We start from the raw sequence: 14,315 nt of genomic DNA on the forward strand, positions 1-14,315 counted from the left end.
CCTGCCTTCAGGGTGCTCTCTCCTGGTTTTGTAGGCTTCATTTTTGCTCTCTCTCTTCCAACTCATCTATGTTTCCTACTTGTTTTTTTTTTTTTCCCCATAGTCATGACTCCTCCTCTTTAGCTTTGCCCATAATTAAGGGTGAACACCGTCTTCTCAACAGTGTTTTAGATGTAGACTTTTACAGAGGCAATCCATTTTCCACTATCGCATCCCACTTCCCTTGTACTCTAACACTTTCTTTGACTTTTTGAATACACAGAGAGCAACTGTTTCGGCATGCTCTCCAGAGGGATGCTAGAGGGGTTACAGTGATTTCAAAATGTGTACCTGTGTAACACTAGTTCAAATTATCCTTGCCAAACACCACTCCATTTCTCCAAGATTACATCCATCTAGTTACTCATCTAGTGTTTCCAAGTTCTCCAGGGAGTATGATACAATTTCAAAGGGGAAAGAAGAACAAAAAATTCCCCTTCAATTATTTGATAGTGGGGGGAGGTTTAAGGGTTGTTTGTTGTTGTTGTTGTTTTAAAGGCACTCAGTTATGTATTTGATAGCCAGAAGTTTTCTGGCCTTAGAGAAAGCTGTGAGGGAGCACAGCAGTTACACCACGTACCAAAACATCAGGATTGTAAACAAGTGCAAGAGAGGCGGAGTGCCTTACACTGTAATTAAACCAAGTGATAGTTTTTATTTGTAAACAAGGCAGTCCCACACAACCTCTCAAAAACAGCAGCTTGACTAAGCCTATAAATTTATGAGATTAGTATCGCAGCATTTTATCGCTACAGCATCGTCTCTCCCGCCCCTCCCAAGCCATTTGAACTTCTGTGACGGGACGGGTAACTGAGGCCGACTTGACATGGGAGACAAAAGTGAATAATACGCCTTTTCAGTGAATTTGCTCCCACCTTGCAATCCTTCAGGGAGCTGAACCAAAAAGCTGCGTTACAGCGTAGGTCAGGCGGCCCTTCCAGCAGCACCTGCGCGCTCCCTCCCTTCCCCAGACTGTCGGGGCAGCTGCCACTGGGACCTCCCTGCCCAGGCTCCTGATGCCACCACCACCACGCTGGCAAGAAAGGGCACAAGAGGAAGGGGAACCTGATGGGAAGACAAGGGAAAGCCTCGATTTCTCTAAATTGCAGTATCTCAAAACTGCTGCTTGAACAAAAAAGCAACAAGTTCAGTCCTCAGACCTCATCCCTCTCCAGAGGGTTCAGGCAGCATTTGACTACAAGACCAGCCACGCTTACTGCCAATTTCTCCAGCAAACAAACATGATACGAACAAGGTATTTTTCTGCCTTCTCCCTCCCTTCCCCTGAAAAGAGAAAACGGGCCAAGCCTGTGAGGGCAACACTTCTTCCTCCCCAAACAGGGGCCGTGAGGACCACCCAACCTTTGAACACAACTAATCTGCTGTTAGCAAACGATGGCACGGAAAGACCTTGATCTCAGGTTGCACTTTGCCTTTCACACAAGATGCCCTCTGTCCCTCGAACGGTGTGTTGTTTGTCTTCGTACACAGGAACAGGCTGCAGCGCGTTTCATTCCTGTCACGAAGGGTCCTGCCTCTGCCCCTCTCCGGCAGCCAACAGCGTTTCATACTAGCACTTCCACAGAAGTTAGCGTTTTCATTCCCTTAGCACTAAAAGGAAAAACAAGTGCCTCAATGGGGAAAAAAGTCCCCAGATCATTCACTTCACGTAGGAGTTGTGGCTTTTATTAGAGACAGCTCTGTCCCTGGTCTGCGTTAAACCAACCACAACACCACTTGCAGCAGCAACGTATCAGCAAATAACAAGATCCCAGCGTCAACCTTTGGGCCTACAAAGCCCTAAAGAGCAATTTGCAGTGTACACTTGAGTTGTTCCTTGCCTGTGTTTATACATATACCTAGATACCTGAAAGGATTATGCTCATTTTGCGTTTCCATTTACATGCTCTTGGTTTCAGATTTCCAAATTATGCTGTGCAACAAAAACTAGAAACTCACTGCCGGCTATGAGAGGTTTTTTTTCTCTTGCTTCCAGTGTTTTTTCAAAGACAAATGACCTGAGTACCAAAATAATTCCCCATCCTCTCCATGAAAGCACTTCACAGAACTAGCTTGCGATTTAGGAATCAGACACTTTTCTAAAACCAAGCAAGAATGGGATTACAGCTAATCACATTAACCTGTAACTTTTTTCTCCTCTAATAGCAGGATTAAAGGCAGAGATGGGGAACTTCCCACATTCCTGAACTCCAGCTGCATTCTTCCAGACCCAGCTTGCTGAACAGCTAATAGAATTACCATCCACAAACCTGGGATTTTCAGGGATTACTCTGGAGACGTTGCCGAAGGAACTTGCTGGGCTGTAACTCCTGGCTTTGTACTACCGGAGAGGGACAAAGAGACCTTCAAATGACATTGAGAAGTATGCCGGAGGGAGTCCCAGCCTGAAGAAGTTGTCATCTACATTTTGCAAGGGCTGTGGAGACGCTGATCTTAATTAAAGTTTATTGAGAAGAATAAAGAAATGAACTGAAAGCACAGGAGTGGAGATGTGATTAACGAGAGAGGCGACAAGGTCAGGGAGAGGGAATCACCTTCCAAGTCTGATGTTGACATACCTTTCTTAAATTTTTAAAAAGATCAGTGTAAGTTTTAATGCCTTACCAATTCCTGCATAATAATTGAGAACAATATGTGACTGATTTAAGTTCTCACCTTCAAATGATAGATAAACATGGCTAAAAAACAATTATTTTTTGTGAGAAGAGCAGGAGGAAGACAGGGGAGAAAAAATTCTATTTGCGTTCTGCAAAATGGAAATCACTTATTTCAGACCAACTACCCACAAAACTTTATGATCTATGTGACGATATAAGCAACAATATTCACTGAGGTTAGCTTTATGATCAGTATTTTCCATCTCTAAATGCCTAACCAAATACCTGAATCTAAAGGTATACTCCATCCCCAGCAGCGCCACACGTACAATGCAGGTTTCACTGTATGGCTCTTAAAATTTCTAAAGGATAAACATTGCAAGTTTGAACTTAGAACAAGTCCTTGTAAAGAAATGGGAAAAAAAAAACCTTTTAATTTCCTTTTTCAGTCAAGACACCTACAAATAAGTTCAGCAAAGAGAAACAAAACCTAGTTCAAACACATCTGATCTCTACTCCAAAATTTAGCATTCACTTGTGAAAAAGACCCTTAACAAAGATTCAGAAGTAAAAGCACTTTCTCCAAAATGCTGTTTTAAAAAAACACTTATAACCAGCAATTTAAGGAACCTATTTTTACTGCACAGGTTTCTGCAAAGCATCACATACTGCTGAACAAATAAGAAAACAAGACCCGCACTCAGCCTGCCAAGGCACTTGCACAGACATGGAGCCAGTGGAATTAACAGCGGGGGACGGGACACGGGAAAAGGCACTAAGCTCCCTGCATGGCCACCGAAACCAACAGAAGTGCAACACTTGGCACTCCCAGGTATGAGCAGAGCTGCTCAGCTGCTTCGCGAGTCCGGTCAGCAAAGCAGGCATGAGGCGAGTTTTATGCAGCGGCTCTTGCCTTTGAAATACATCATCCAACACAACCCTGAACCCGCTGGAGAGGACCCTGCTCTCAGTTACAACGCTTGGGCCTGAAGCGATTTCAGAAGCGCTCTCCCCAGCCACAAAGTAAAGGAAGGCTTGCTTGCCACTAGTAAGTCTCACAGTTTCTCGCTTTCTCCTCTGCACAGACAGGCAGCACGGATTATGAATCAAAAAGAAAAGTCCACAACCAAGGATAAAAAGCAACTTCCCTCAAGAGAGAAGGGGAAAAGAAAAAAATAATAATTAAAAATAATAATAATTAAAAAAAAGTGGCACTTTGGGCAACTTCTTTTTCCAGCACTAACCTCCCTTTCATTCCAACTGTTTCAAAACCTAACAAAACCCACCTGAAATCAAAACAGCAATGCCTATGGCATTTTCTTAGCCTTCAAAGAGCTGTGTCTTTAAACATTACACCTGAACAAAAGGTCAAAATCCTTGCCCAGGTAGCTCGCCAAGGAAAGGATCCTGTTTCACCCCAGGAAACGGGTAGCAAGGGTTTCATGGCTGGGTAACAGGCTGAAACTGCCATTTCGGGAGGAACCGATGGATGAGCGATGGATGAGAGTTCACAGCGCGTCTGTCCACATGGTGACCTGCTATATCTGAAAAATATAGAGATCGCTGAAGAACAGCAGGGTAACTTTTTTTTTTTTCCCTTTGCAAGACTTCTCCACAAAATGGACCACTGTCCAAGTTATAAGAGCTAGACACCTATCCTCAGTCCCACCTCCAACGTAAGACTCTACCAAGGACCAGGTTATTAGTTCTGGCTGACAGGTATTTTACAACAGTACAAACATGTGCTACACATCATCTGTTTCTGAGGAGGTCTTAGACAAACCATACTTGGCCTGAATGAATCAATGTTAGCCAAAAAAACAAAAGGAAAAAAGATCTGCTGCAGAGCTTGGCTGGAGCTGGATCTCTTTTGCCTCTCTGCAGGGAGTTTGGAGAGTAGAAATTATCATAACAGGCCATAAAGAACAGAGGAACAAATCAGGGAAATTCAGAAGGGCTCAAGGGGGACCAGAGGGGAGGAAAGATCTCGCTTCTGTTGGTACCTTTAAGCAACGGGACAGATACACAGACAGAACAGCACAAAGGGCACTTAGCTATGGGACCAGCAAGTTTAATACAAGGAGAAGTTAACTGGGAAGACTTTGGAAACAGAACTATGCCTATGAAAGGATCCCTAGACAATCTCACAGACCTCTAACGCCAGTCCAAGGACACTTTGCCATGGGATTTCTGAAGCAGTGGTACGCGGGGCATCAGAGCATGATCCACAAAAACACCGCAAGCTAACACCCAAACAGCACATGCTCTTCTTCCACTCCAACTCACGGGTATGTTGTTGTGTTGTCCCCCCCTTAAAAAAACCCAATTGTTTATCGTGCAAAATAAAAGTAGCAAAAGATGCAATCAAAGCTCAAACTGTTTCTTCTCTTATTGTAGCAGAAAACCACCACAGAAAGCATACGCACAATGGCACATGGCTTCCCACTGTTTCCCCACCCTCTCTCCCTGAAGTCAGGTGAAGCTGACCACCCCAAGTCACAGCATCAGTGTTGTTATCACTGCCTGCAAAGGAGCCTGAACAGACTCTCTTCCCATTAAGCATCACTGTGTAGAATACGGATACCAAACAATGAGCGAAGCTCTAGATTTGCCACCCTGCTTCATGCCAGAAAGACCTGCCTGCCACACCACACTGATAACCTTTTCTTATTTAAGTTTTTTTTTTTTAATCAGCGTGAGTGCTGACTCATATACAGGGTCCATATTTTGGCGTTCCCCAACTACGCGTCGCCCACACCCACTCCTGCTCCAACCACTACACTTGCCAATGTTGGCTGTCTCAGCTTGGTGTTATTTTCCTCCTTCCCCCTCTCAGACTCCAGAAATTAAACCATGCTGTGATCAAGAACCAGAGATGTCCCTTAGACTGGCTTTACCCCAGCACAGCTTCCCCCTGAAGAAATAGTGCGGTATTTATTTAGAGAACGCTAAACTCTGCAGACAAAGATTTGCCTTCTATACGGTATTGGGAAGAGGAATCATACCTGCCCCCGACCACTTTATGAGCTTCATCTGTTGAACAGTTCAGGCAGCATCAACCATTTAGCACCCTGCCACTTATAACCATGAGTACAGTTGGCAGAGTCTACTTAGAGGGCAAGCGTGCCACTGGATGGGGAAGCTGGGCAGCGGGTGCTAGTGGCGAAGCTGGCCAAATGGCTGCAATGGACCTGCTGGCCACCTCCTACGTGCTTGAACCTCTGTAATTACCATGCAATAAAACTCCCACCCCATGTCTGTTGGATTTGGGGAGTGGAGGGGCTCGACACAAGCTGGGATGTCTCTCACCAGCTGTGCTAACTGTTTTGCACTCTGAGCACTTGAAACCATGACCCCTTCCACTCTGTCTAACCTATGAGCAGTGAAACCACTCTGCATAACACCACGTATTGTAGCTGGCCATCCCAAACATATATACCCTACCAGGTAAATGTAACTGGCAAAATGGGAACCAAGTCTTACAAGTCACCTGCCTCCTTCTGTTTAACAGGGAGGAAGAAAAAAAATCCTTAGACAGTTAAGAGACAACGAAATGCACAATTAATACCGAGCTGCTGCTGCCCAATAGGACCTCTTGCACTTTAGAACAGCGAGTTCAATCAGAACAGAAATCCAAAAGAGAGGGGTTAAAATCCAGGGTAGATGTGATCCAGCAGCCTCTATATCCCCCCACAAACGCTGCTCCAGCCCACATGCAGCAGCTGCTCCTACTCCAGCCCCATGGCACAGCAACATCACTGTGTCTGCTCCACCCAAATGCACCCAAAGACATCTCCCTCCACCCATTAACAGCGGCTCCCCTACCCAAAGCCTTACTCAGGATGCAGCTCTACACAGAGCTGACTTAACCTGTCCTGAAACCCACAAACCGTATTTCTTCCTCACGTGATACACGGATCCCATTGCAGGAATGACCTGTGCTTTGCAGCTCTGCTTCCTTTCAAGGTCGAACTGAGCATGTTTAATTTGATCACATTCACAGGCTCCAAGCAGTTCACCCTAAGGGGCACAGCCCTGTCAGATTACTTTATAGCATGATGATAACTCCACCAAGCTGTTCCCACTTACACCTTTCCCAAGTGATGCAGCTGCTTCTAAGACAAACAAACAAAGCTGGAGTATTTGCAGGTAACATCTGCAGACTGCCACCAGTGCCAAGGCAGAAGGGGCCAAAGGAAGGCTGCTTGGGAGGACACAGTCATCTTCTAGTTTCAGAAGCTGGGACCATGCTCAAACAAGCTTTCCAGAAACACATGAGACAGCACTAGCCTTAAGCCTCTGGGGGACTAGCGATAAAAGACAGCTTAGAAGGATGAATTTCATACTTGCCTCATTAGGAATCACATGTGTGCAACTTAGACTACATTAAAAATACCAGAGCACACAACTTACCTTTCCGCGCCCCCCCCCTTTTCCTCGTTTTACCCCGATTAGTTCTAAGAAATCAGAGAGTACATAGGAAAAGCCAAGCACACAATGGCAGGAAAAACAACTGTGTCGTCCAAGCACAGAACCTTAAACTCCGGATTTGTTCTCCACATTTGCATCAAACCTCTTGCCAACGTTTATCCTCACTGCCTTAGTTTCTTCACCTGAGGAACCAGAATATTTACACACGTACATTTTTTTCCAAAGTTATTCTGAAATTATTATTCACAAGACACTTGGCAGATTAGAGGCATTACATAAATATCAGATGCTACAGTATAAGCCCTTACACGAGGAAAGGGATTTCTGAAGATCTTAAAACCATTGTGAGGTTTCTGTAGGCTGTTTTATGTGAGCCCAGGCTCAAACAAGAGTCTGACAACATATATTAAAGTTAACATTACTTTATGCATAGAAGAATAATTCATATGTAGGAAGAATGTTTAGTTGTCTTTAGGTACACATATGGGATTTGAATTTCTAGCTCATTCATCAGGTCTTACTCAGTCCTATGTTCTGAACTACAGAAAGAATAAAGGAATATAATTTTATCCAGACAAAGAGAAGCGTAAGCAAATTTTTCAAAAGTTTAAAAAGTGAAGTAATTCATTATTTCTGTGTACTTAACCTGAGAAGACAGCCAAACAGCACAAGATAAAAAAAGGTATTCCTTTTCCCTGGCGTATCATCCTCCTGAAATTTGCACCAAACAGAATGCACACAAGAAATGTGTTTACCGACGGGGTATGAGTCATGCTCCCAGCTGACGGTTAGAAAGACTAGCTCCCAGAAACGAGAATATAACTTTCAACACCACAGTCATGCTCCTGCAAATTATCTCCTGTTAATAGGAGGCAACGGGGATTAGAATAAGCAATCAGTAGTTTTAAGCCCTGTGCTATCCTCTGGCATCAACGTATTGTCCAACTCAGGACAAGCAATTCCTGTGCTTTGGTTTACCTCACCTCACAGACCTGGTAAGCTTTCACCTGCTTGAGATTGTTATTACAACTCTTAACGTTTGTATAAATAGTTCAGTCTAGACAGAAAGTGAAAGGTACTTCTGTGTTATCTTAACTCACAAAATCAACAAATTATGTTGATTGTGCCAACCTAAAATTTATGATCACTGAGAAAGGCTGGAAATTATTTTAATAAAAGCCTCCAGTCAATTCTTGCATAGATTCATTTCCTACAAGCTAAGCAACACAGCATGAGAAAATATGATGCAACATCATCAGCCTTAAAAAACAACCAGTACTTAAGAGTAGAAAAAAAAATAAATCCGTAAGCTTCCCCCCCTCCTTTTCCTTTTGAACTGAAGTTATTGCTGTAACAACATGCCACTGTAATAATGCTGCAGAAGGACACAGTCATCATACTTCACCTACAACTCTGCATTCATTATGGGTCAGTAGTTACCACACCACAGAGAAAATGTAATTGCTACTGCAGGCCTGCAGAGCAGAGAAACCACAGTATCTCTGAAATGTAACATTATGGAAAAAGAGCCTGGGCTTCGTGTCTCATCAAACGAAAGGCACTGCTGGGATAATGAATCGACTTTATAAGCCAAGAAACACACACACCACAGAAGTCAAGTTTCTGGGTACCTATTATAACTTAGAACTGCAAAGATATCTAAAGTGTCATTTAGAAATTCTTAAAAAATAAATAAAAAAGGAAGGCAAAACTGTCCTTTGCATAAGGTCACAGACGACATACGATTGAGACTTTCCCCATTTCCCTTAAGTGTATTTAACAGTACCTTTTGATATTCTCCAAAGAGATGGCAGAAGGGACGCATGCGATACAGAAGCAGCTAGCTATGGTCCCATCCCCAGGCTTCGTAATATTTAGAAAAGCTATTATACCACTGAATTCTGGACTACCAGGAATACACATTCAAAATAGACGGAAAATACCTAGTCTTGTTTTTCTACCACAGAACGCTACTCAGTTGCAGTTTCCCTGGAAGTCCACCAGCATTTGCAGCAGGTTAGTCCTTTGTCATTTGCAAATTTAGCATCTATTTTGTTGTCCAGGGAATTCAACCAGGAGAGGAAGGCTCTGTTCTACCCTGTTCACCCTCTACCTTCACGGGGGGAACAAGATAAAGCAAAAGAACAAAAGGTGAAAAACAGCGTTCTGGCAGGTGAATACCATCCAAGTCATTTCATGCTATATACTCCATCTAGGCTACTGCCTCTACTTTGCCACATGCTTTCAGAGTTTAACGCCGGGGCTGAGGGCAGCTTAGCAGAAGCTCTCCAGGGAAGAGGTCATAACACACTGAAACAGTACAGAAAGGGACTAGAGAAGAAATTTCCCTCCCAGTAACAGGGCAATCCAAGCAGAAGCTCAGAAACCAGCTCGCGGCTCAGACAGGGAAAGGTCTGAAAGAGCCCTGTGGCAACAGCAGTGCAGCTGGCTGCAGAAGGGAGGGACGGCAACGAGTAAATAAAGTGTCAGGCAGGATCCCCCCCCACCCCCCTTACTCAAATAAATCACTTCACTTTGCAGAGAGCAGCAAATCTCCTTACCCCTCTGGATTAAAGGCAGACTTAAAGGAATGTTTGTTAGCGGACTACCCTCTCCCTAGGTCATTCCTGATGCACATCAGCTAGCCACGTGCAGTAAAACTATGTTAAGGATGCCCTCGATTAAAAAGTAAAAGTTTATTTCTAAATAAAATGATACCTTTAAAGGCAATTAAAAAGCTTACTGGATGTGGGATACAATTTTCATTTTGCTTCTACAGAGTTTGATGACCATTAGAAAAGTGTCTGTGGTGTAACAGAATCTCTTTGAAACACCTACTGACCTTTAGCACGAGGTGAACTGAAATTCAAGGTTTCAGGTCTCCCATGCAAGGAATAGACAGCAGGACAGTCATTTCAGAAGACAATTTTCAGGCTGCTCACCGACTAAGGAAAGCTGAGTCCCTATGGGATTCCCACTGAAATTTCAGGAAGCAGTGATGTTTTATCCCAGCATCAAGTATGTTGTTGAAGATTTCATTTGCCTGCCTACATGCTTTGCATAATGATCACACTATTAAAGGAGGGGAAGCTAATAATAAGAAATAAAGGCTAATTTACATTTCACTGCATAATACCACAGAGATAAGTAGGTAATTTTAAAAATAAGTTAAAATATATGACATGGATGAGCAATATTGCAAAAATATCCATTACAAAAAAGTTCAGTACGAGAGAAGCAAGAAAAAGGGGAGGAGGAAAAGTGCTTCTTCCAAGGGAAGAAGTCAGATGAATGGGCATGTACCACAGATGCTAAGGAGAAGAAATAGACAACAGGGCTTCTTTATCACTACCTAAGTTAGTAAGAAATCCCTGTCCTCCAGAATCAAAGGAATAAGAGAAGGCCCTGAAAAAGCTACATATTTTGTGGACTCGGACTGCTTCAGCTTTGCATGGGAACCAGGTCTAAGCCCGAAATGCCTTCTCCGGCTTGGATGAAACACCGACATGATGACATCAGGGAGCTCCAGTATCATCTGTAAACTGACATGTTTTACAAGTAAAGAACATGAACATTGCAAACGCTTTCCTGAGCCAAAGCCTCCAGGTGATCTGTTCTCAGAGCCAAAATTTCCTCCTAAAGACAGTGAGACAGATGCTGGTGCTGGGTGTGAAGCATAAATGCACCGACTCAAACCCCACTGTGCGGAGGGCCCATGACATCAGGGCAGACACAATAAAGGTGGCACACACTCTCTCCTTATACCTTCTGGGCCAAATCCCCGCCTTCTAAGTCTACAACAAACCTCTCCTTAACTTCAAGAAGTAAAAATCTCAGTGCCCAAAGGCATCCCCACCAACAAAACACTGGAATCGCTTTTGCTGATTTGCTGCAACGTGGAAATACGGGAAAGCAAACAGCTCAGGGAAGCTGGACCTCGCAGCACTGCGGGTACGACATGTCTATTCTGATTCCTTCATAACAAAGCAAACTAGTAAAATGTGAGTTAAATGGCTGACCTTTGTATTATGGCATAAGCTCCTTGTGAGGACACCAAAGTTCCTCCTAACATTCTTGCAAGTGCTCGCTTGTACTGTAACAAAAGGCAAACACTGGTCTGATAGTTTCCTTAATATAGATGCTAACACAACGCTAAATAATAGCACAAAAGTACTTCATCCCCTGCTTCCTCCAAGCAAAAAACCTTCAGAATATCTATAATAGTAATTTGACCTTCCTGGAATTTTTCCATTTCTTTTCTCTATAAAACTCAAATGCGCTCCAAAAGGAAAACAGGTATTTTGAACATATACCTTCAAGCAAGTCTCGCAATTATTCTCAGAAAGCCTGGTAATAGGTAGGTAGGAGTAAAAAAGTCATATTGGGCAAAACCCAAGTTTATCCTTATTTCCTTCTTTTCTTTATTCAATAATGGCTGTTGCATGCTTTGCCTTCGGAGGACAATGCAATTTTGGTAGCACTGCTTTCCTCTCAGCTTCTGCACGGCAAGCATTTTAAGATCTTCCGGTTACAACCAACCCCATTTTGGAAGATCATACAGATGTTTCTGGGAAGAGCCTGATAACACGTTCACTAGTTCTGTCTCTCTGAGAAGGAGTACCTTTCACTGAGCTCTGCTCCACCAGCAGTAGAACCAGTAACTGCACTGGAACGGGATGAGACAAAAGAGAAAAACCAACCCCAGAAATAAAGCAAAAGGCCAACCTCTTTTCACATAGGTAACAATAGGAACTGAGAAAGCCAGTGACTTTTTTTACGCCTCCCAATTAACCGAACCTAACCAAACCTCTCAAAGCTCAAAAGAATAGCAAGTATACGAAAACGATCCTGGCAGTTCTTCTCCTTTCATGATACCCAGAGCCATTTACTTTATCTCCAAACACTCCCTCAAAGAAGGTTTTATCTACAGGGTCGACCTGGGCTTTCACTTTCTGGCACCCACGTTTTCCTCCCCCAACAGTCTCAGGCAAATCTTGCGGGCAGCAGTGGATGCGCATACCTGGAAGCCAGAGAACCTCCCTTCCACTTTGTCACCAACTTGCAATTACAGTTACTTGCTGAAAGCCACAGCTCCTCACGTAAGCTAAAAATAGCAGCACTTACTTGCTTTGGTAAAGCACTTCTTTTTAAGGGACTATTATAGTAGCAGAACAATTACAGCTTACTTTTAAACATTTAAACTTACAGTTCCTGGGGAATTTGCTCGGTAGTCTATTCAATTCTTTAATAATCTGAAGAGAACAACTGAATTTAAAATTCTTTAAATCTCTCTTCCCATTTCAGTGTCCCCAGTGACGTAACAACCTTTTAAATAAAGCTAGTGATTGCTCATTAACGATGTGAAGCCTTCACTGTAGATTTTGCAGTAGCCTTGTTGGGACTTCACGTACACCTGAAGAGACAGCGCTCTACAGTGAAAGAGCTTGTGGCTTGGAAGAGCTCGGTTAGTGTAACTTTTGTAATCCGTGAGCTGGTAGCAACATGGATGGCCGGGTATGTTTAAGGCTTAGAGAGAGCAGCAGAGAGAAACCAAACGCTGAGTCCTGCTCCCAGTATCATCAAAGAAAACAACGTGTGTACTGAACAGGAATCAAGGGCAAGGACATGCCTCGCCTCCACAGCTACTCCCACTGCCAGCGGGATGAGGATCTGCATCCAAACGAACGCTGCCCTTTGCCTGGCTGGTATTTAAGGTGCTGCGTGCAATCATTTAGTTTGATTGCGCTCAAGGCTACAACCAGGTCCCCACCAGATGCCCTCTAAAGTAAATACCATGATGCGAGTGAGTCAGAGCAGCAAACTGCTGGGAAAGCCCAGTTTTGGGGTTGGCCAGTGGATTTTTCTTTCAGTTCGGAGCTCATGTTCCTCAAGGATCTCCCCGGCCTGGAAAGCACTAGGGGAATACGCTACCAGCCACCATCAGCGAGCCTGACGGCTGCCAGGTCGGCAGGAAGGTGCCCCAAACCCCACACGCTTCACCACTTCTGGTCAGCGGGAAGCAGTTACACACGCACAAACCAAGCCGGGTTTCCTATCAATAGCCCTTTTCATTCCCGAGTCAAGAATGGAGACAGTTGTTCACCGGCGGGGACTCCATCCTCGGCCCCAGCGCCCCCGGAGCTGTCGCTGCGGACGGAGGAGCCCCGGTGCTGCCCGTTTGCCACTCTTCACCCGTTGGGTACCGGCCGCTTCCGCGGCGACCTACGCGGGCAGTTGACCGTTTGCATTTTCGGCCTGACAGAAACGAGCTACCCAGGAGCAAAGCCACGGCCGGGCCGGGCACACGGCGCCGCGGATGCCGCCCCCCCCCCCCGCGCGCCGGCTCCCGCTGTCCGCGGCGCCGCGCAGGCCCGGGACGGCGCCCCCGCCGCCTCCGGCAACGCCGGCACCCGCCGCGGGGGGGGTTGGCCGGCATCGCCGCCTCTCGCCGCCGGTGCGCCCAGGAGCGGGGTCAGCCCGGCGGGGCGGGCGGGCCCGGCCGCGCTCCACCTGCCCGCCGCAGCCGGGGTCCGTACTCACTCCGCGTAGCCCGTGGTCCAGGGCAGGCGCCGGGTGTCCTTGCTGAGGATGAGGATGGGGCGGGCGATGTGGTCGGCGGAGCACTCCACCTCGTCCGGGGACAGTCCCAGGAACTCGGGTCTCCCGTAGGGGAAACGCAGGGGCAAGTCCGCGCCGCTGCCGTGGTCGGCGCCCGCGCTGCCAGCCATGATGCCGCCCATGAAATTGGCCACGGCGGACTTCACCCGCGTGAGCATAGTACCCCCGCCGGCGGCGGCAGCGCCGGAGCCGCCGCGCAGGGCGGGGAGCGGGGCGCGCCGGCGGGCAGCGCTGCTGCGGCGGCGGCGGCGGCTCCGGCAGCCCCCGCCGCGCTTCCGCAATGGGGGCGCCGGGCCGCGCGGAGCCGGGCGGGGGAACGGCGGGGGAACGGCGGGCTCACGGGCAGCCGCGGGGCCGCGGGCTCATCGCCGCAGCGGCGGCGGCAGGTTTCCCCCTCCCGGCGCGGCGCTGGGTGAACTCAGCCCGGCGGCGGCTGCTGCTGAGTCATGTGATAGCGAGGCTGGATTTGCCCGGGCGCTTCCTGCTCCTCCTGCGGCACCGGCAGGCTCCTGGCACACGCCGGGCACGGGCGGCCGCCGCTCCCGTCCGCCTCCCGCGCCGCGGGGGGGGCGGCCCGCGGCAGGTGCGCGGCGGGCGGGGCCTGGCGGG

General features: G+C 46.6%; 1 protein-coding gene across 1 annotated transcript in view; it reads right to left on the reverse strand.

Moving 5' to 3' along the window:
- PPM1H (protein phosphatase, Mg2+/Mn2+ dependent 1H) overlaps positions 1-13,864 on the reverse strand; it is a 141,897-nt gene extending 128,033 nt beyond the window's left edge. Inside the window, exon 1 of the mRNA XM_059816677.1 lies at positions 13,629-13,864. Within this exon, the coding sequence (XP_059672660.1) occupies positions 13,629-13,864 (236 nt within the window). The remainder of the gene's footprint in view (positions 1-13,628) is intronic.
- Between the last annotated feature and the right edge of the window lie 451 nt (positions 13,865-14,315).

This window comes from Gavia stellata, chromosome 4 (genome assembly GCF_030936135.1).
Source record: "Gavia stellata isolate bGavSte3 chromosome 4, bGavSte3.hap2, whole genome shotgun sequence".
NCBI classification, from domain to species: Eukaryota; Metazoa; Chordata; class Aves; order Gaviiformes; family Gaviidae; genus Gavia; species Gavia stellata.